General features: G+C 38.8%; 2 protein-coding genes across 3 annotated transcripts in view; one reads left to right on the top strand and one right to left on the bottom strand.

The window, feature by feature from the left end:
- The window catches only part of LOC124619350 (5'-AMP-activated protein kinase subunit beta-1), a 67,007-nt gene extending 62,219 nt beyond the window's left edge, over nt 1–4,788 (top strand). The window contains exon 7 of the mRNA XM_047145670.1: nt 3,071–4,788. Coding sequence (XP_047001626.1) covers nt 3,071–3,217 — 147 coding nt within the window. The 3' untranslated portion in view covers nt 3,218–4,788. The remainder of the gene's footprint in view (nt 1–3,070) is intronic.
- Nucleotides 4,789–14,405: 9,617 nt separating this feature from the next.
- LOC124619667 (nidogen) overlaps nt 14,406–24,243 on the bottom strand; it is a 255,619-nt gene continuing 245,781 nt past the window's right edge. For both annotated transcript variants that reach the window (XM_047146205.1, XM_047146206.1), the window contains 2 exons: nt 18,028–18,146; nt 14,406–15,728 (listed from right to left, as the gene is read on the bottom strand). In XM_047146205.1, coding sequence (XP_047002161.1) covers nt 15,571–15,728; nt 18,028–18,146 — 277 coding nt within the window. In that variant the 3' untranslated portion in view covers nt 14,406–15,570. The remainder of the gene's footprint in view (nt 15,729–18,027; nt 18,147–24,243) is intronic.

Below are 24,243 nucleotides of genomic sequence, written 5' to 3'. Positions count from 1 at the left end.
TACAGTAATGAAACAGACTGCATCACTTTCACTAATGCGCTTATTCTTTTGTCTCAATCACATTGCAATTTAACTTTAGATTTAACTCTTCCAGTAAGTTTAGTGACAGTAATGGTCACAGTTTTGTTCACTACTTGTTTACTTTTCTTTACTTTCTCCACAACACCGATCAAATTAACTTGGATCACACTTGCATGGTCTTTACAAATGGATTCCATGTTGGAAATATTATTATTATGTTAACAAGTCTCTTTAGATATTAAATCAGTATGTACCTCCTGATGTGTATGTTCAATACTACTGAGTTTACAAACTTCAGTTTTTGTTTTGACAGCTTCACTAATTTTAGTGTCTTTTAGATAGTACTAACTTCACTTACATTCATCTCGTCTTTTCTAACTGATTGTATATTAGTGATATGAATATAAAAGAAGGAAACATTCCACATGGGAAAAATATATCTAAAAACAAAGATGATGTAACTTACCAAATGAAAGCATTGGTATGTTGATAGAGACACAAACACACACACAAAATTCAAGCTTTCGCAACCCATGGTTGCTTCATCAGGAAAAAGGGAAGGAGAGGGAAAGACGAAAGGATGTGGGTTTTAAGGGAGAGGGTAAGGAGTCATTCCAATCCCAGGAGTGGAAAGACTTACCTTAGGGGGAAAAAGGGAAAGGTATACACACACACACACACACACACACACACACACACACACATCTATCCCCACATATACAGACACAAGCAGACATATGTAAAGGCTTGTCTTTCTCTCACCCCATCCCTTAAGCCGTGCATCACTTACTGTAATCTCAGCCAGACTATGGAATGAATCTTGGGAAGGAATCTTATGGCTCCAAAGCCAGAAATCTCGCACTCTTCTTTGACAAGAGGCTGATTTGGCTGTCCCATATTTCTCAACTAAAGACCAATTACACACAACAGCTTAACACACTTTCGCTTCCTTGCCCACACCTCTTGGGGAGTGGACCATGTCACACTCCTTCGTATCTACTGGGTTCTTGTCCAGTCATGCTTTGACTATAGCTGCCAGGTTCATGGCTTGGTGGTGCCTTCGGCTTTGGAATCGTTAGATCCAGTCCACCATCATGGAGTTAGATTGGTCACTGGCACCCTTCAGACTAGTCCTGTAGACAGTCTCCTTGCCAAAGTGGACATTTTTCCCTTTATAATTTTGATGATATCAACACTTGCTCACCATTGTAATCACTGTTCAACAGTTTCCTCATCCTTCAGCATACCCTATTCTTTTTGCATACAAGGATCATCGAATCCCTGGGGTGGCATTACCACTTTGAATGTGCCTTGCGGTCTTCCACCAGGACCTCTGCCTCTCCTCATCAGAATGTACTCCTGTGTTTTCTTGCAGAACAGAACCAGAACAGAGAACAAGTTAAATGTTTGAGATGTGGTACTGTATAATGATGCTGAAAATGAAGTACACTCTTAAAATAAGAATTAAGAGTTTCTGTGTGGAAAATGTTGAAAATATTGACAAAAAGAATGGACAGAATTATAGGAAATATGTAAAGACATTAAGGAATAACTTCCATGATATTTGGGAAATATGTAAAAGTTAAAAACTGTAGGAGAAGACAGATGGAATACATCCTCCAAGCAGATGAAGACACTGGATGCAAGTGCTGCCATGAGATGAGGAGTTTGATCACAGAAGAGGAATCAAATGAACAACAAATGATGCAGCCTTTTTTGTGTGATTAGTTGAGTGACAAGTTTCACACTAAAAATCAGCAGCTTGATATGTCATTATTCTACCGCAATTCTGAGTATGTGCGGCAGTTACTGTGACTCAAGGAGAACACATGTACACCATTTTCAGATCACTGCTGCCATCATGTGCTTTGTAGTGCTTATTTATAATGTCAGCCGTAACGGAAAATGCTGCCGCACGGCACAATTTCTTAATGGTCTCGCAGTAACCATGTGCATTGATTGTTTGGCGTCATGGTAAGAAATCAATCAGCTAAATGCCTTTTCTGTCCCAAAAAATGGTAAACATGACTTTTTGAGGTGTCAAGATTTGTTTAGGCTTGACCTTCATTGGGAATGAAGTGTACCTCCATTCCGTTGATTGTTGTTTTATTTCAAGGGTGTCGTATGATACCAAAGTTTCATCCCTCGTGACTATCTGAGAAAGAAAACCATTGCCTTCTTCATTGTGGCATGTCAAAAACTGAAGTACACTGCCCATCTGTTGTTTTTTGTGTTGTTCAGTAAGAATTTTGGGTACCCAACGTGAGCAAAGTTTTTGAAATTTTAGTTTCTCAGTAACAATTTCATGAATTAGTGATCGTGAGATTTGCGGAACTTCCATGACAAGAGCACTAAGTGTAAATTTACGGTTGTGCTTAATCTTCTCTTCAATTGTGTGAACCAGTTCATCAGTAACCACAGACGGATGTCCGCTTCTATCTTCGTCGTGCACTTGATCACATCCTTCATTGACAGTCTGACCATCTTCTAACCATTGAATCACTTGCAGCATTTTGTCCATAAACCTCGCAGATTTGCTGATGAATTTCCTTTGGTTTAACTTTCTTTGCATTTAGAAAATGAATCACAGATCTGATTTCTCATGCGGCGGCATTTTCAATTATGGCTGACATTATAAAGAAGCACTACAAAGTACACATCAGCAGCAGCGATCTGAAAATGGCGTACATTTCTTCTCCTTGAGTCAGATGGAAATAGAAATGAAACTTACTTTGTGGACAACCCTCATATTCCATTTCCTCTGACATTGGGCTTACTACTAAATGAAAAACGTAGCTTAGAAAATGATGTAATCTGCTGGCTGTACTATGTGAAAAGGGAAAGAAGTGTAGCCTGCAGTTGCACAGCTCATTTTCCACCTATCTTGATTACTTTCTTGTCACAGCTCATACTGATATAGTTTCAGGCTATGCCAGGGTGTCCTAAGTTAATTAGGTTTTATTCTGTTCAAATTAGAGGAGAACTTAGTCACTGATATTGGATAATTCTTATTCATGCAGGCTTACAATGTCTTTTGTTCTGTTTATAGTGTGAGCCAACATTGCTGCCCGAACCAAATCATGTAATGCTCAACCACCTGTACGCTTTGTCAATCAAAGACGGTGTTATGGTGCTGAGTGCAACACACCGATATCGCAAGAAGTATGTCACAACTTTGCTGTACAAGCCCATATAGCCTACGCATCGACCACAGACTGGTCAAGTTCGTCCACGACTGGATCGTGCAGATACTCGGTGAATCACCGCATGAAGCATAATAAAAGTATGAAATACTGAAGTGTATTGTACAAAACAAAAAGTGGGCACCTGTACCCACATGAATTACTTAATGGTTTTTGTGACGGATGTATAAAATTTTATTTTAGTCAGATTGACAAATGTTTGGGAAGTTAGCCCAACTACGTTGTGATGAATTGCAGTTTTGAAATGTTACCCAATTGTGCCTGTTTTAGGAAGAAGTTACCTCTTATTTTCTAACTGATAATACAATGGTATCAGAAAATACTTAAGAAATGACACACAAATTTACATATTGTTGCCTTCTTGGCTTATAGCATTATTGGCAGGCTCCAACTTTGTCAGACAATAGATGTTGTTTTTCTTATTGATAACTGTGACCTCATTTATTTCATAATCTTAAAATAAAACATAAATTGTAAACTAACAACACTGTCATATGCCTTATTGTAACTTACACTATTATCAGACAGTATAAGTCACCTAAACTGCAGAATTATCCTAGTTATTTTTTTAGAGATAGCAAGATATAGAGATTTTGTTGCATAGTATATGTATAAATAAGATGTATTATAGTCCATTGTTAAAGTGCCGTACAAGGTCCAGAAGTTACTAGAAATATCAATAGCTCACTGAAAACAGACTGTAGAATGGAGGCAAACAATAAACTTAAGAATGAATGTTATAATATTTTTGACAGAGTGTAAGTTGAAACCACAATAAGTGTAAATAGAAAAAAAAGCTAGAAAAATAATCAGGTGTGTAAAAAGATGTATATAAACATTTATTGTTACTGACTGTTGTGTGTATTTTTGTTTCTTGGAAAAATGAAGTCTGGAATAACATCATGACAACAATATTTTGAAACATTAAGTCTAGTTGAGAAAATGTGATGTCCAAATAGATTCTAGTTTATTTGGTAAGATATTGTCGATTCTTAAATCACGAAAATAAGACAATGTTTCTAATAAGCCTCCAGGTGCCAACTGATGATGATTTTGTACTGGAGAAGTATGTTGTTGGCCTCACTCGCAGCTGTAATCTAATCAGTAATTGAACAAAGCACTTAAATATTTGGAAGTCTTCTAGAATTTTGTAACAAATGAGACACACACACACACACACACACACACACACACACACACACACACAGAGAGAGAGAGAGAGAGAGAGAGAGAGAGAGAGAGAGAGAGAGAGAGAGAGAGGGGGGGGGGGGGGGGCACTATATTAAGTATCCATCACTTTCTACCTGCGTCTTCATGTGTACCCACATTGAATTGCATGTATGAATAGTAGCTTACAAAGAAATAACATTTGTATGTATTCTAATGTACTAAACATTAGTTTCAGTCTGTGAATATGATTCTCAATTGCATGTTACTCATGTTGTAGATAAATATCTTTTCTTGCTTTATGACAAGAAAAACAAATGGCACTGAATTGTGGTACAAAATAGAGGAATTTGTAAGTCAGATTGTTATTTAAATAAATTACTCTTAATATTTTTAATTTGTTTTCTTTTTTTGTTTGTGTACTTTGTGTCCAACATTTACAGGTAAGTTAAAAGTTTAGTCCTTGTGTCTTCATAAACTGCTTATATACACAATCCTAGTAATATAAGTCTGACTCCAACATCACTAAATTATTGTGTGATATATTTCCTTTGCTTTATCTTATGACATGGTTTATGATGTCTCAAGGTTAGTGATTGGAAGCAACTATTTTATAAGTAAATTGTAGGACTATCTATATTCAGTTTACACTGAGCAGACACTGCTCCATAACTGTTGCAACTAGCCTCTTCCTGAAAAACATAATTTAACAGAACTAAAAAAAGTAAATGCTAAGGTAGATGCACCTCAAAGACTGACTCTACATTGTCAGTAATGTAGTCTACACCAGGTTTTCGGTTCACACACTTTAACTGCTCTTGGATGCTGAATGAAATTCTGTTTAGGAGCAGTTAGTCTTGTCTACTTAAATTATGTACAGGTAAACATATAGCCAAATACTAAACTCATTTGATGTCCTATAATATTGAGTGCAGTAATCTACCACTAACGTAACTATTCACAAAAGTTCATGTGTGACAAACATGTAATTAACACAGCCACTGTATGAAAATCTTAAAACACTGTCTTTCAGATCTAACAGTCAAATCAGTACAAACTCTATGTGCAAAGTAAATAACTATTGGAAACAACACAGTTCTTCACCTAATCCTACTGACACAGTAAGCATTCATTAGCTGTTAGTGAAGTTCAATGCTGTTAATGAAAGTAATTATAAGTTCACAGTCAATCATAAAAAAAGGTCACTGAATTATTGAATAAACTTCTGGACACAAAATTTAGATAAAACTCTGTTGATACCTTGACTTGTAACTTGTACTAACTCATCTGTGCTAAATTTCCCAATATTGCAGACGTAGACCTCGTAGATTTCATAACTTTCCACAGACTGAATCAAAATAGCTTCCAAAATGCCTCTTTTGTAAGTCTACAATAATTAAAACTGAAGTTTGCTAATGTTGTTTACTAGCTTTTAACAAATTCAATTAAACATTTACACTTCTGAGTAACAGAATATGGAGGGATATTTGTTGTAACAAGGACTTTCAGTTACAGTAATAATGTCTATTGAATTACACTGGCATCTACTTTCTCAGCAGTTCAGTAATCAGATATTTATTTTCCTATGAATAACAATAATAAAATCTGAAATTACTGATAATTTATGATTAATGCAGCTTTCAGGAAAATTGATCACACTTATGGATTCTAAATAACCAAAAGAAGGTAATAAGCTGTAAGGTTAAGTTGAATGTGCCCTGAGTCAATATTTGAACTTTCTAGGTACTATGTGCATGATATATATATGAACATATTGAAGATACTGAGTTGCAGATACATACATCAAAAAGACTGACAGAAAGTGAGCTTTTGGCCAACAAGGCCTTCGTTGTAAATACACACACACACACACACACACACACACACACAGGGCCAGTCTCGCCTATCCTCAGTAGCCCAAGACTGTGGTTGTGTGTGTGTGTGTGTGTGTGTGTGTGTGTGTGTGTGTGTGTGTTCTATTTCACTTTTTGACAGTCTTTTTGTTGTGCCTATCAGTGACACAGCATCTCTGCTATATGGTGAGTAGCAGCTATCCTTTTAATATTATTGTTACAATCCATCCTGGATTTTCCATTGCTTGGACATATCAAAGATATCACAAAATAGGCACAAAAAAGGGGGAGGGGGGAGGAGAAAACCTAACAGCTGGCAGAAATCACCTTTGTTACAAGGTGCATTCTCAGAGTGTTTGTTTTGTTTTTCTGTGTTCCTTCCATGATTGTACAGTGGACTCTTGACAGTTTGAGGTTCAATGGACCTCAGAAAAAGTTTGAATAACTCAGAGTTTAATTCAACAAAAGTTTGACTGATCACAGTGGAATCAACAAAACATCTAAGTAAGTGTATCATTTAAAAAAATAAGGTAAAAAATAGCCCTTGTCTGGTCTCAGATGTGAAAAGCTGGGAGAATTCTCGGACCTTATCAGCATGATCCATGACAACATCAAGTAAATGATGGAGGCAGACAGATAGTGCTTGCCGTTGTTTGAAGTCATCGTCCACTGTAAAGACAATGGGTGTCTCAGCCACTGTTTTTACCAGAAACCCAACCACAAAGACCGATATCTGCACTTTAACAGCTATCACAATCTGTTGCACAAACAATCTGTTCTGAGGCCCTTGGTGCATAGAGCAGAGACTGTCTCAGATGCTGAAGACCTGCTAAACTGAAGCAGCTGAGCCACTTACAGTCAATAATTAAGGAAAACAGCTGTCACCACTGCCTGATTGTGCAAGCCATCTTTCCAATAACACACAAGCTGTAAGACACCATCGGAGAACACAAAGAACCTTTCATTTTTGCTGTTCTGTGACTCATTAACGGGAAAGATTAGGCAACTTGTAAAGAGGCATAAAATCGATTCGGTCTACCAGGCTGCAGCAAAAATTCAACAACTCATGAGGCGTGCGAAAGATAATGCAGGTCTCAGAATGCCAGGAGTATGTAAAATGCCATGTGGATGTAAACAGTTTTGTGATGGACAGACCGTGTGTGCTGTTGAACAGCACTGATTAGAACAACAGATATATTTTGCCTTTGATACCCTGAGAAATTGGTGATAGCAGAATATGCTCCAGAAAGTGGATATCATACTGCATTCAATGAGACATCTGTTATCATACGGACTAATAGTTTCTGGGATAGAGTCTTAAAAGTAGCAATAGAGATAAAAATTTGTGACAATACCATCAATAAAGATGGGAGCCTGCAGCTAAGTACTGTAATGAACAGGATTTATTTGTGAGAATGGCGTATGTTCCACTGATGACGCTCATCATGCTGAAAGATGGTAGTGCCTTTTATAAACTTTTCCATAGTGTGCACACCCCAGTCTGTTATCTGCGCAGATGGTGTGTATGCTGTGACATAACACAGCAGGTGTAAGGCGCGATGCGATGGGCGTGGTAACACTTGCTGAACGTGAACATTTGTTCTTTGACAACGCCCCTTGAAGGTGTCATTGAGACAGTAAATTTTAGATCTTAAGTTGAGTCTGGTGTGGTCAGACTTATTGAATGATGTATTTGAAGTTATGAGTTATTTATAATTAGACCTGTCTTCACAATTGATGTAAATAGTTAAAAGAATACAGTAGATTATCGCTGAAGATGTGTTTGCCATTCAGTAGCTAGAAATAGTGAGACACACTTTTCCAGCATCACCCAGACTGGAGACAAAGTCGAGAAGAATAAGTTTGTGCATGGTCATGGTACAGAGTAGCCGGACCAAAAGAACAAAAGACCACATCAAACTGACAGATCTGTCATGCAGTGTTCCTACTGATGGTGTTACAGTCCAGTCACCATACACCACATGAAAGGGAAACATCTCAGTACAACTTGGGACCCGGCCATTGGAAGATTGAATCATAGCACTGGAGTGAACACCAGTGGTGTCACAGAAGGCAACACATCTATATAAGAACAGTAGCAGCAACCAAAAGACATTTAACAGAGAATGACAGCCGTTTCTTTAAGCTTATAACTTCCAACAATTATGTTTTGTCCTCTACATTAACTAAAGTAGTTAATAAGCATTCGTCATGATGCAAGAACTTGCCTTGATGTGTCTGCTTCCTCCCTTCTTGTGATGTGTTTTCAACAATCCAATCTTTCTGCTTCATAATTGTTGACTCCTTGGGTGACAGAACCCTGAAAGTTTTCATTACATCCTTTTTTTTCCCACTCAATAATCAGTACATGTGTGTTGTTGCGTAAACAAAGGAGTGTCACAGAGAGTTGAATGATGAAACAGTTAGAGAAACAAGTGACGAAACAGTTCAGACTACAAAGTTTATGCAGTCACTGAGTTTGAATTATAGTGTGTTTGTGAGTGGTCTGTAGCAACAGTCGCTTCGATTTATCGAGAGTAGCAAAATGCTTAGGATTTATTTGATTTATAGTGGTTTTTCTCAAGGGGCAGGCTTACTAGTTTTATCTGGAAAATTTGATTTACTGAGGTTCAAATTAGCAAGAGTCGACTGTAAAAATAATACAAATAGTAAAACATTATACACGATATTAAAGTTTTCATTTGGTCTGTAATACTATGAAGTAAATCTACAATACTGATGCCTGTCTGTTTGAACACACTGATCTCCAAAGGCACTAGACGAATTTTCCCTGAGCTTTGCTGAATCAAAATCAGATCATGGGGAGGGGGGGATACGTATTGCAATTTAAAGTGTGAGGAGTCTGTTCAACATAGCAGTTTGGAGGTTCATCTTAATGACTGCGTAGTATGCCAAAGAACCAGTAGATGGAACTGTTAGGTTTTCTTACCTCATTAACAGATGTTTTTTCAAAAGTTTACATCGGTCGCAGGATTAAGCAAGGCAATCTTATCTTTATGAATACAGACTAACACTGAATTTATGGTGTTTTCTTTATGTATAAAACTTAACATAATTGCTCTGCTTCTTTACATAGGTTTTATTTTAGTTTGGGTGATTGGTATGAGTTTCATTAATGCATTGACTGCCTGAATACGGGTTGATATTTTCCATCTATCAGGCTGCTGCAGCTATTTTGAAGTGAATGGGCTCACTGTATTCAGTTTTTCTCTGTTGTAATCTGTAGATTTATTGTAATCTGCTGTTCCTGTTTCTGATATTCAGTATGCAAATATAGCAAAGAGGGGTGGAAAGACAGTTTCAGAATAGTAGTGAAAACACAAGGAGAAGGGCATATGTATAAGATTTATAAGTGACATTGCCCTTTGGTTCATAGAAAAAGAAGATAAATAAAGTATTTCGTGGAACAGATAAGCTACTCTGGCAAAATTTGGTTTCAGTATAAATAAGAATACCCTTGCTTCTTCTGCTCTTAATACTGTCTCGCATTAAGTATAGAGCTTAAGAGGTAGAGAGCCTGGTAGAGTACAGGAGATAACAAAGTACAACAATGAACAAGTTAAAACTGATGACGTAAAAATGTAACTTGTGCTACCTGATGCAGCCCTAATATTTTATTGTTCTTGATCTTGAAGGGGAGATAAATCTGACACATGGTATTTTGCATAAAAATTTAGAAAGTGCAAAAATTTACTCCTGTCTTGATTTTTTTTCTTGTCTTGCATTTTAAAATTGAATTGTATTCATCTTGACATGCTTCATTAACTTTTCTTACCCATACAGCCAGTCCAAATATACAATGCCATAAAAATTTAACCTACATACACAAACACCACATACACTAACTTAACAATCACAATTTAATTCCTACTTTTAAGACAAATTCCACTAGTGATGTATATATTTTTAAACTCTGTATGGACAAGAGGACTAACAAATAAGAAGGAAGTGTTCGATGCATGCAAACCAGCCCTGTTATCAGCTATTCAGACTCACTACTGTATCAGGGGCACCCTACGATGATGCAGCTCCCCACAGTTACAATATTGCAGTGGCACGAGGTGGAGTCTATAAAGGTGTTGTCGGTGGCAGCTGTAGTTGAACTTCAACCTGACAATGATCTTCACAAACTGTCTCATTACATATGCCACCTGAGTTGCATTTCAGTGTCTACTTTTCAGTGTATCATTGCACCTTTGGCAAATGCAGGTGGATTTGTTTGTACGAGGTGCCCTTGTGGAGATATTTGGTCTCCTAGACCTCGTTGTACACATTTTTGGCCAAGTCTCTAATTACCACAATGAGATCACCCACTGGGACACACTGCTGTTGTATGCCATTTTCTGCTGCATCCTTGGCCACCTGGTCAGCTTCCTCATTCCTCATAATCCTAGCATAGGCCTTGACCCACACAAGTGATACCTACATACTGATGTTTTGCACCTTGTATACAGCAGTAGCTATTTGGTAATGGTAAGTAACAACTTGCATTGTAGAGAACGAGCTGTAAGTATTATGATGTGGGTAGTTGCTGTGGTCATGTCATATCTTATTACCCATTCACTGGCAATGAGTTCAGTTATGTAAATTGAAACCTATTTTGATAGATAGATAGTTCACTCTGTTTATTTTTAATATTACATAGACACCAGCCGAAGGATTTCCTTGCATGTAGACCTGTCAGTATGTGCACACGCAGCACCTGGCCATTGTTAGAGAAGACTAAATTGCCATTATTGATTACTGGGTTCTCAGTGTAATTCAGATTGTCTAGTGGTTGATATTTTTGTACTCTTGCTCGAAGCAGGGTAGCAGTCAAGTTCTTTGAACGATATTCTAGTACTTCCTTAGCACTGAAAATACCTCTACAAGTGGTAGTGTTGATTTATGTATCCAGTAACACAGTGTAAGCACTGCAAGGTTGCAAATTTTGTCTGTTCAGCATATCCCCAAAGCATGATAGTTGTTTCAGAATAATTTTTCTGCTGGACTACTATCTACATAACAATAAAGGTGCTTCCATTATTTTGGCTAATTGTATGTTTGTCGGGGTGAATCCAAGAGTTCCTATGCATAGTCACAATGCTTAGTGTTTTGTATTAATGCCTGTCAAATATTTGCAGCAGCCGCCCAGTGGACATGCCATACAGCACGATGGAATAATCTAGGTGAGGGCCCAGAAGTGCACAGTATGTATGAAGAGCTATTATGGGATCCATACCCCATGTGTCTCCCATTGTGACATGAACTACAGTCAAAGAATTTTGACACTTAGCTTTGATGTGAGCTATATGGCGGGACTGTTGAAGTTTATTGTTTAGATGAAAGCCTAGATATTTAACACATTCTTTAAAGGGAACCTGGAACTTCCTACTCGTACAGCTTCAATGGTTTTGAATCTGTGCCATGAGTATTTATTTGACAGCTTAATTAGTAGGTGAAATTGTAAATGTGAATCTGTACTTCAGGTCAGAAGCTGGGACTTCAAAAGAGGTAACTGAGTACGTTCTGATCTCACTTAAACAAAATTATCATTTACTATAGTTCAATTCTTTTATCTTGGCGGCTCGCGCATGCCCGCCCAGACGCTGGAGATTGCTGCGTTGCCAGTTACACACGACGCACGCGCCAATAGAAGCAGCGCCATAGTATAGCATAGTTCGCAAGCTTACGTGTAGGGGGGAGCGCGCAGTTCATGAAGTAAAGCCACCACGGTCGCATTAACCCTTTCGCTGCTACAAAGATGTGCTCCCTGCATTCCGCGCTGTGGGCGATTTTGTCACTGCACTGCTCGCCTGTGCAGACACATTGTGTTCCGACTGCTTTGACACTCTTTATCATTCGATTCCACAAAAACTATTTAGCTCAAAAATTAGATTTTTACCTATCTTCTTGACTGATACCTTCCCCCCACAAATGACTTAATTTTGTTTCGATGTTCAACGCAGTTATTATGCAGCATTAAATATAGTAAACCTTTGCATGAAATTTTGAAGAGTTTGCAGAGGTAAAAGTCCATAGAGTATACTTTCGGTATGGTCAATTTTAGTTGCCACAATGTTGAGAATGAAATGTGGACAAGATACTTATATATTTCATTTAATTTAAGTACCACATAAGTGTCGTGTGTAATATTGAGAAATATTCCACCTTTCGCGACTGTAACAAAAGTTTTACTTACACTGGGCACGTTTGGCTTTATTTTAAAGCACTTCAATCAATCAAAAGGAAGTAGACAAAATACATTAAACAAAACTGTGGACTTACAGAAACATTAGGACTTGAATATACCGTCTGTCAGTGAAGTGCTCAGAGCTATATCAAATATAATTTTGTGTGTGGCACACACAGACAGCATTTATTTGCTGAAACACTGATGAGCCAACACAATTGTTGAATACTGTGCTACCGCAGCACAAAACTACGAAAGGTGACTTGGCAATGGAGGACACAAAATACAGTCCTCTTATGATGCTTCAAAAGAGAGAAACGCGTGTGGTCTAAATAAGTCGCTTATTACAGTTGCAGAAGAGGGATATATTTCAATACCATTAGTAAAACTGCGACTGTGGAACAAAAACAAGAAATAGAACATGAATACCATTGTGTATGTGCCATACCTTTCACCGATGGAAGTGCTTTAAAATAAAGCCAAACGCGCCGTGTGTATATAAAACTTTTATTACAGTCGCGAAAGACGGAATATTTCTCAATATTACATACGACACCTATATGGTACTTAAATTAAATGAGATATTGTTATACAGTAAATATTATATGAAATTTAGGTATCTTGTCCACATTTCATTCTCAACATTGTGGCAACTAAAATCGACCGTACGGAAAGTATACGCTATAGACTTTTACCTCTGCAAACTCTTCAAAATTTCGTGCAATGGTTTACTACATTTAATGCTGCACATCAAAACAAAATTAAGTCATTTATGGGGGGAAGGTATCAGGCAAGAAGACGTGTAAAAATCAAATTTTTTGGCCAAATAGTTTTTGTGTCTGCACAGGCGAGAAGTGCAGTGATGACAAAATCGCGCACAGCGCGGAATGCGGGGAGCACGTGTCTGCAGCAGCGAAAAAGCTAATGAAGAGGCAAAGCACTAGAAATTTCATTCAACCGAATAAAATTCGTGAAGTAAGGCACTCCAATATTGTTTTTTAATAAAGAAAATATTAAGCACCACACAAGGTTTGAACTCATGACCTTTCACTTGGCAGCCCAACTTTAACCGTTCCGCTACCTCAGCTCAACGAACATTGTAACTCCATAAGGACTTTAACACCTCACGCAACTACTTATAAACGCTGTTGGTATGACTATGAAATACTCACGCTTCGTCGAAGTACAATAGGAAATAAACAATTACCGCTGTTCTTTATTGCGAAAAAGCAGTTCGTGAGATTGAAACAAACACCTTTCCTTGCTATCGCCTGAATTAGGAGTCTTATTGCTTGTTTGGTTTAATTAATTAATAGAATATGAAGCAATTGGTATAAAGAAGGCTTTTTCCAAACTTTCTGTAAAAGAAAGTCTGCTATCAAGAGATTGCTTTTGTTCTATTACTTTATTTATGACTGAACGTTTCTAAAACTGAAGACACTCGTCCGTGCTCTGCACTGCTGTCGAGATCTGGCAACGTCGTTCTCTGTTCATTGGCTGACTGTGTTTTGTGACGTCAGATGCGCAGAACAAACCTAAACTCGGCCGCCAAGATATATGATGCGCACTTTAGCAAACAGTCAAATTAATTAGGAATGGGAGAGGCAGACAGTACAAGTGGAATTGTGGCACATCATAGCTTACAATGTGCGTGTGCTATTAATTTATTACTGGGGAAGGACTGTTATGTACTGGCTGACAAATTTGCTAACATGCACCATCAATGCTCCTTTTTTTTCAATTCTCTGCTTTATAAGGTCCCTGAATGCAAATTGCGAAGATATCCAAAATTGTAGTAGGTATGAGAAGCACACCTACTACCCCTTCTCATGCTGGCCAATGCTGGCTACAGCTTGTTAGCCAGTATATAGGTTGTGCATGATCAGAATATTTTTCAAAGCTGTAAAATGTGAATTGTAAGCATAAAGAAAGGAAAGGGCATCAGTTTCATGAATTCAAACATACATATATACAAATCCATTTTATTTAAAAATAATTTAATTTTACGGCAATTTTTCAATAAGTTCAATAGTTACAAAAAATTATAATAAAATACTTTTTCACAACTCCGGTGTTATGATGTAGCGCACATGTTACAATGTTTATTTGCCTGTACAACTGCATCTGTTAGAAACATCCCAATTCTGCATAACTGCTAAGATGATTACTTAAAAAAATATTTTTATTACCTAGGAACATACTCTTAACACTGACAAATAAATTTTGTACTGCACCATCATCAATGGTTTTTAATCACTATTTCCATAGCGTATTTTAAATTAACAGAATCATCTTAATCATCAAGCTGCTCTTCACATTAAGTAAAATATTGAACAATCAGTTGGGTGGCAAATCATTCTGGGATGATTCGCTGGTGGAGAACTTACGTAGTTCAATAAGTCTTATACCTAACAGAATTATTTATGTTACTTAGTACAAATGTTTAGCAGTTGCAGAAATGAGTAAATGAAGATATTAATCCACACATCTCAAGTTCTTAATGTGGATATCAGAGTTAATAGAAAAAATGCATTATCTAAAATGACAAGGAAAAAAAATGGTCAGCTGAACAGGAAACCACAGAAATAAAAATGCTTAAGTGTCATATGTATGGGAAGAAACAGGACATTAAAAAATGTCACAAAATTGATGTCCCATGAAATGCCATGGGCTGATTACAGATGGCGGGATGAATGCATGGGTGAAAATTTTGAGAAGTATTTGGATTGAGATGAGAGGTGGATGAAAGTGAACACAGTGAGATGACATTAAAATTTCTTTTAAAATTAGAGCAACCTGCAGGTGAGAAAGTTGATGCTTGGGCAACAGCAAGGAGAAAGGTAAAACTATTCATTACAAAGAAACAATCTGTGGATTATAAGCACCAAGTGCGTCAGTTTCCAGCTAAAGAGGTCACTTTTTAAGTTCTTGTACTGTCCATATTTTCATGTGACAGATGAGGTGAAACTGAAAACCACAAACTTGACACTTAATTAGGTAATGTTGACCTTGCTCTAAAACAGTTGACAAAAGAATTTTGTCAGCTATCTGGTAAGACTGTTTTAAGATATTGTTGTGAAAGTACAGTCACATTCTCTTGTGGCAGGTGAGAGCAGATTGTCACATTTCATCTTCAAAGTATGTCATTGCATTCAGCAGCTTCACCAGATCCTTCCTCGCCTGTCGCTGTAGTTCCGTAATCTGCACATGGGCAACTGCGTCCCCCTCTGCCATCTGGTAGGCATAAGCGACGCTCTCCACATTCAGCACCAGTTGCACATGAACTTGATGCTGTAACCAAGAGTTGCTTGGTTAATACAGATTTTAAAATTGTATTTAAAATTATGCATGGAAAATTTCAGCTGCCACTAAGATTATAGCAGATTTTGCATATACTGTGTATAAATTAATTTTATTATAGATCACAAATTACTTTTTTATGTGGTATTTGCTTTACTCAAAGGTATGCAGAAGACTGCCAAAGGAACAATAGCCACGGCAACAAGTGCATGTTTAAGTAAGAATTGTGAGTTTTCATATTTGTAAACAGAGCAGTACTACTTGCTAATATTGTGAAAGATACTGTGAAGTAAAAATATAACAACCAAATAAACCTTTTGAAAAGCATTTTATGTTGAAACATGCCTTTTAACGCAGTCGTGACAGTATTCTCGACTTAGATCCGTATGTACTTTGTGAGCGTAGAAGCTGTTTTACTTATGATCACATAGAATGAGGTGAGATGTTAATGTGAGGAACATATAAGGCATCACGTTCCAGTTACTGTGAAAACAGGAGCTTTTGGCGAAACTATGTTTGGATATATGAAATCAAATGCACAAGTTCAAGTGAATGAAGAAATGGCTCTCTTGTGTATTGGGTAGCTACTGCTTTTATGCAAGGGAGGCTACTTTTCCTGCTGGAAAGAAGGGGAATTTGCAGCGTGCTGCCCGTGTTATGTGGAAGCTGGCACTGCAGTCAAAGAAACTTGCTAAGGGCATGCTGTGGAAAACTGTGTTAACTCCCTGCAGGATATTGCTTTGCGGTCTAATCAAAAGGCAGGTGCTGATGGCAAGATAACTGGAAAACAAGCTGTGGCCAGTGAAACAAATTGTCAGGTCCTCTGTGTTCTGGAAACAGAAAGAAGACAGGAAGAAACAGAACATTGTTCTCTGGCCAGTGACTGTCTATTCCAGCAAGATGATCTACCTACTTGAGGTGCCTGTGGAGTACATATTTTAGTAGATCACATGTTAATGTGAGGCCGCACATATCTCAAGTTATTTAAGTTTGGGCACAAAAGACCAAAACGTGGAAAACTGAAAACAAATTATATCATCATAACTATAACAATTTTGCCAAGTTCTCTTTGCCTTACCTTGCTATAGCTACGATTGTGTTAGGTCAAGTATTTTACAGTTACATTGAAATGGGTATCAAGCAAATCTGATCTTTCCTTCATCAAATTTTCTGCTACTTAAGATGATGGAAAATAATGGGTAGGACATAACTTAAATAATGGAGGGAGTAAGTGGACAGGATATGAATCTCACACCAGTGAGTTCATCCTGGTGCAGGCAGGAGGAGTTTAATGTCACGCACAATAATGTAGATGGGTGCATTGGGGAGGGTGAATTGGATAGAGGAACAGGGAGACTGTACAAACGAAGGTATGAGTGTAAAATAAGTGAAGTGGGAAGCTTGGGGACAGGATGCAGCAGTGGTTGAGGGTAAGAGGATTGCAGATTGAATGATATGTTATAAGGACAATTCTCATCTGCTTAGTTCAGAGAAGGTTGTATTGGGGAAAAGATCCAGATTTCACGAGCTGTGAAGCAACCATTAACCTCAAAACAGTTTTATCTCAACAGCATGTTCATCCACTGGTTGGTCAACTACGCTCTTGGCCAAAACTTGGGAGTGACCATCTATACCGGTGGACAGCTGATTGGTAGTCATGCACATGTAAAACACTGAGCAAAAGTTAACAGCAGAGCTGGTGTATGATATGACTTTTATGTGGACTAGACTTCCAATCAGCATTCCACTCAAATGAAAAGCCACTACCAAATTTTTACTACGATCATAGTTGATCACGCAGTGGCAGAATATGTTACTGAACACAACATGCTCACCTTCATTGATTGCTTCACAACCTGTGCCACCTGGCTTGCCACAAACCAGCTTCTCTGAGTTAATTAATTGAGAATTGTCCTCACTGCAAATTCTCTGATTTCAGCAACCCCTTCCCCACATGCTCCTCCACCCATGTCCCCAAGCCCCGCCACTTCATTCATTCTACACACATGCTTGTTTCTGTAGTGTTTCTGTAGTGGTCTCCCTCTTCCTTTGCCCTTTTCACCTTGCCAATACATTCCCCCACAGCTTCATGTTCCTCACACATCTCACCTTGCCTGTGCAGGGGCAGCACAATGACACCACATTTCGTATCCTGTCCGCTTGCTGCCTCTGCCTCCCTCCAAGCCATTAGCCATCCCCTCCCCCTTCCCACCCCTCTTCACTCCTCTTGCCCATTCCATGTTTAACTATTACCTTTATGCCTCCCATTATTCACATTGTGGTTTCTTACCTCTAATGCATTCCTCTGGGACTGCTACAATATCATACAGCTTTCCACTGCCTCCAAGTGGAACTTCGAGTGATGGATTACGCTGTCCATATGGCCGCTGTGCACTCTCTATTTTATTTCTGAAAGGAAAAATAGGAATTTATAATAAAATTGTTTAATAATGTGGAGCAGTATTTTCACTGGACCTATGTAACAGAGTACTGTTGCTGCTGCTGCTCATGATAATAATAATAATAATAATAATAATATCTGGAAAGATATTAAGCTCTGAAACCTAGTGACATTAGTTTTTCTTAATTACGATTTTGAACAACCTTTAACGTATGAATGTTATGTTTTTGAGACAGAGATATCAGTTTTTTTCCTCACATCATTGATTCTGCAAAAGTTGGTGTATTTTTTATTAGTAGGCTCATATCAGTTCATTGTTCCAGACTACTAATGAACTAGTCGTTAGCCAAGAGGTATCCAGGCTATAGTTATGGCAGTCTATAGAACACAGTGACTGGTCAAACATTAAGGAACATCTCCCTTGTTCAAAACAATACCTAAAGCATATATTAATCAAAATTGTTTACCGTATGGTTCCTTACCTTACTTAGGCAATGGATCACAGCAGGTTGCTAATCTTGTTACAAAAGATATCATTTAGAACCAACAATAACATAACTCCCCAGCTAGACAACCATGAAGAAAAATTCCACAAATTGGGAGAGTGAAGAAAACAGTTTAACTCTTGCCAAAAATTCTCTGTAGAGAAATCTGACAAGTGTTTTGACACACAAAACAACTCATCCAGCCAACACGAAACAGAAGTTGGAACTTGTGATTTTAATGTATAAAGGGAAAAGAACAGATATGTTACTGATATTTGTTGTAGTTTATGCAGATTAACACAGCTAAATGACAGGTAACAACTATTTAAGGGGCAAAATAAACTTATGCTTTATTCGTACAACACATATTAATACATTTGACTACCAAATTATATTACACTGCCCCATCAACAAACACGGAACATGTATATTCTATAGAGTCTAACGCACTCTGCACATCATATCTTATGTGCCACTATGCACACTGGAAAATGTTTGTTCACATATCCCCAACACTCCCTCTTGAACAAATATTTTTCAGATACTCAATGCTATACACCCCAGGTTAAACCATAGTGTTTCATCAGCTTCTGACATTTGTCCTTACTGAGAGGCTTAGTTAGGAGATCAGATAACATTTCTTCCATGCGTAGATAACTAAGTATTATATTCCCCTGTTCAACATGATGTCTTATAAAGTGATGCCTTATATCAATATGTTTGGATCTTACATTGGTGACATTATTTTTTGCAAGTTTAATAACTCCCATATTGTCACAAAATACCACAGTTGGCTTTAATGTTGGAGGAGATTCTATTTCACTCATCAGTGTATGGATCCAAAGAGCTTCTTGGATACTGGAGGACAAGACCATATATTCAGCTTCTACAGTACTCAAAGCAACAGTTCTTTGTCTCTTACAAGACCATGATATCAGTCTTCCCATTAGTCTAAAACAACTTCCACTGATGGAGTGTCTGCTTTCCAACTCATTTCCCCAGTCTGCATCACTGTATCCTTCCAAATTTACATTTTAGTTTTAGAATATGTTAACTTATAATCAACAGTTCCATTTAAATATCTGAACATTCTCTTAACTGCCATCCAGTGCTTTTCTCTCAGATCACTGCAAAATTTGCTTACTGCATTTGTGGCAAATGCAATGTCTGATCTGGAAGTCTGTGCTAAGTACAGTAGACTTCCTACAGCTTTCAAATAGGGTACACTTTCCCTACATTTCTTGTCACCATCAGTTATTAGCAGTTTTGCATTGTTTTCTATAGGAGTAGAAACAGGTTTACAATTTTCCATATTGAACTTTTCTAAGATCTTCTTTGTGTACAGAGATTGATCAATCCATAATTCTTCTCTGTTGGCACTTCTTAAAATCTTCGAGCCTAAGTATTGATTAATTTCCCCTAAATCATGCATATTAAATTCTGACAGTAACTGTTCTTTAAAAAAATTCCAACTGGCTTTCACTATTGCTTAAAATAAAAAAATCATCTACCCATATGGCCATGATTGCAATTTCTTCATTGCTCCTTTTATGATATATAATAGGATCTGCCTTTGACTGTAACATGCCTAGTTTTATCAAACTTTTATGCAAACATTTATTCCAGATGCCTTTCTTCAAATGCCAAATTCTCCTTTTACCCTGATAAGGTCACTTGACTTCATCCAGTGGAATCACTTATATTTCCTCTTCCATTCAGGTAGGCTGTTTTCACTTCCATTTGATGAATTAATAAGTCTTCCTTTACTGCAAGAGCTAAAAGGTATCTTAATGATGAATACTTCACCACTGGTGAGAAAGTTTCATTGTAATCTATTCCTTCTTTCTGGGAATATCCTTTAACTAACAATCTGGCTTTGAATTTTGGTATTGCACTCTCAGGATTTTTAATACTAAACACCCATCTTGTTCTTAGTGGCTTTTTATTTTCAGGCATGTCAACCCATTCATATGTATCATTATCTACAAAAGATTGCAGCTCCTTTTCAATAGCCTTTTTCCAATCTTGAGCATTTGAACTTGCTAAAGCTTCATGAACTGTGATTGGTTCGTTGTTTATTGTTTGGGCAGCATACATTTCATGATCTGGATATTCTTTTGGTTTTGATATACGTGAAGACCAACTTAAACTGACTTCCTCTGTTGAATCTCCTTCCTCAATTTGATTCTCGGGTAGCACATCAGCTTCCTCTTTATTCACATCTTCTTCTGTTTCAGTTTCCACCCCTGTTTCAGCACTATCACACATTATGTTTGGTTGCATTACTGTATCATTTTGACTACTTTTCTTTATTTTAGGTCTATAATCCTCCAAAAATACTACATCTCTACTACTTATTATCTTATTATTCACAGGATTATAAAATCTGTAGCCTTCTGAATCCTCACAGTAGCCAACAAAACATATTTTTGAGATTTTGCATCCCAATTTCCTCTTAATGGTTTTGGAATCTGAACCATGGCTTCACATCCAAAGACTTTAAAGTGCTTTAGATCTGGTTTCTTCCCAGTCCATACTTCATGAGGTGTCTTGTGTCTCACAGCTTCGTCAGACAAGTGTTAGCCTCATTCTCATAATCTGCCACCACAAAACCACTCCTTTTAATACATTTACACGTAATTTTTTCGAAATTTTCCCGAATTTCTCCACCCTTTAACATGTTTTGGCGGCAACACAACCACCCAACCTTTATGCACATCGTTGTCTACCAACCCCAGTTCACCGCAGGATCAACACAGCCCAGCTTTAACCAACACTTTTTCGCCTTTTTTCACACCAGATCTCCAGTTGCTTTCTAGTTCACCTTTATCTCTCCCCATATGCATATATTTTTCATTTTCATTTCAGCCTCATGTTACACTTTCCACCTTCTAATACCATGTCACCCTCACAACACCCCCACAACGACCCCATTAAGTTTTATTTACATTTCCTCCACAAACATGCCTTCGCCCTAGCCAGATTACGCTCCCATATTTTATTTTCTCAGGCTTGTCTGACATTTGGCATTACCCCCAAAGGCCTCACACTTAAAGTTCCCATCTCTGGCTGCAACCCTTCTTTCAATCAGTCCCTATACCAGTTCCAAACTGAACAATCCATTGCCCTCTCCCACCTAATCCTTCACCTACACATCAACTCAGCCAATGAACACACCTGTCAACTCCTATCTTAATAAAAGTCCTCAATCTTTCCTCTCCCGCATCCACACCGGCTGTTCAAAGCATCCTCCTACAGGCCAACCGCAAATTAGAACAGCATGCCACCCTCCACCTCAAAAAATTATCCAATCTCCTGGTTTCCCACCTCCGGAAAGGCAACTCACTCACCCTTCACAACCTTTCCAGCAAACCTCAACTTCCTCTCATTGCACACAAACCCAGTCTCTCCCATCTACTCAATCTCCCACTTCCAGCTCCACTCCCTCCAAAACCTCAAAATTCCAATCAATGCAATCTGGAACCACAACACCCCAATTCAGTAGTTAACCTTTCCTCCAAACCTCTCTCTCAATCCGAAATCTCTGTCCTATCCAAAGGCCTCACCTTCAGCCCCACTCCCAGATTCAACCAAACAGCCCTCGTCAAAGATTTACTGTCCTACACTCGTACTCTCTGCTGGAAATATCACTTTGCCACGAAGAAAAATGATCCTAATCCTACTCCTAATGATCCAACTCCCCAAGACACTATCCAAATTGAACCCTGCCTGGAACAGTTCCGTCCTCCGTCACAGCGGGACCCACCTCCTCTTCCTCAAAATCACCCTCTCCAAACCTTCCAGGAATTTCTGACTTCCAGCCTTGCTTCTCAATCCTTCTTAAAAAACCTTAATCCTACTCCCAACATCACCATTGCTGAAGCCCAAGCTATCCGTGATATGAAGGCTGACCGATCCATCGTCATTCTTCCGGCGGACAAGGGTTCCACAACTGTGGTACTTGATCGTCGGGAGTAGGGGCTGAGGGACTGCGTAAGCTTTCAGACAACACCACATAAAAAGTTTGCCAAGGTAATCCCGTTCCTGAGGTCCAGGTGGAGCTTCAAGGAATCCTCATAACCTTAGGCCCCCTACAAAACCTTTCACCTGACTCCATCAACCTCCTGACCCCACCGACACCCCCGCACCCCTACCTTCTACCTTCTTCCTAAAATTCACAAACCCAATCATCCCGGCTGCCCCATTGTAGCTGGTTACCAAGCCCCCACAGAACATATCTCTGCCTATGTAGATCAACACCCTCAACCCATTACATGCAGTCTCCCATCCTTCATCAAAGACACCAACCACTTTCTCGAACGCCTGGAATCCTTACCCAATCTATTACCCCCGGAAACCATCCTTGTAACCATTGATGCCACTTCCTTATACTCAAATATTCCGCACGTTCAGGGCCTCGCTGCGATGGAGCACTTCCTTTCATGCCGATCACCTGCCACCCTACCTAAAACCTCTTTCCTCATTACCTTAGCCAGCTTCATCCTGACATACAACTTCTTCACTTTTGAAGGCCAGACATACCAACAATAAAAGGGAACAACCATGGGTACCAGGATGGCCCCCTCGTACACCAACCTATTCATGGGTCGCTTAGAGGAAGCCTTCTTGGTTACCCAGGCCTGCCAACCCAAAGTTTGATACAGATTTATTAATGACATCTTCATGATCTGGACTCACAGTGAAGAAGAGCTCCAGAATTTCCTCTCCAACCTCAACTCCTTTGGTCCCATCAGATTCACCTGGTGCTACTCCAAATCCCATGCCACTTTCCTTGATGTTGACCTCCATCTGTCCAATGGCCAGCTCCACACATCCGTCCACATCAAACCCACCAACAAGCAACAGTACCTCCATTATGACAGCTGCCACCCTTCCCTACAGCCTAGGTCTTCGTGGCAAATGAATCTGGTCCAGTCTAGAATCCCTGAACCATTACACCAACAACCTGAAAACAGTTTTCGCATCCCGCAACTACCCTCCGAACCTGGTACCAAAGCAAATAACCAGAGCCACTTCCTCACCCCCTCAAACCCAGAACCTCCCACAGAAGAACCCCAAAAGTGCCCCACTTGTGACAGGATACTTTCCGGGACTGGATCAGACTCTGAATGTGGCTCTCCAGCAGGGATACGACTTCCTCAAATCCTGCCCTGAAATGAGATCCATCCTTCATGAAATCCTCCCCACTCCACCAAGAGTGTCTTTCCGCCATCCAACTAACCTTCGTAACCTCTTGGTTCATCCCTATGAAATCCCCAAACCACCTTCCCTACCCTCTGGATCCTACCCTTGTAACCGCCCCCGGTGTAAAACCTGCCCCATGCACCCTCCCAGCACCACCTACTCCAGTCCTCTAACCCGGAAGGTGTACACAATCAAAGGCAGAGCCACATGTGAAAGCACCCACGTGATTTACCAACTGATCTGCCTACACTGTGAAGCTTTCTATGTGGGAATGACCAGCAACAAACTGTCCATTCACATGAATGGTCACAGGCAGACAGTGTTTGTTGGTAATGAGGATCACCCTGTGGCTAAACATGCCTTGGTGCACGGCCAGCACATCTTGGCACAGTGTTACACCGTCTGGGTTATCTGG

Source organism: Schistocerca americana, chromosome 6, assembly GCF_021461395.2.
Source record: "Schistocerca americana isolate TAMUIC-IGC-003095 chromosome 6, iqSchAmer2.1, whole genome shotgun sequence".
NCBI classification, from domain to species: domain Eukaryota; kingdom Metazoa; phylum Arthropoda; class Insecta; order Orthoptera; family Acrididae; genus Schistocerca; species Schistocerca americana.
Note: the sequence above shows the minus strand (reverse complement) of the source record. Positions and strands in the feature narration are given on the sequence as shown.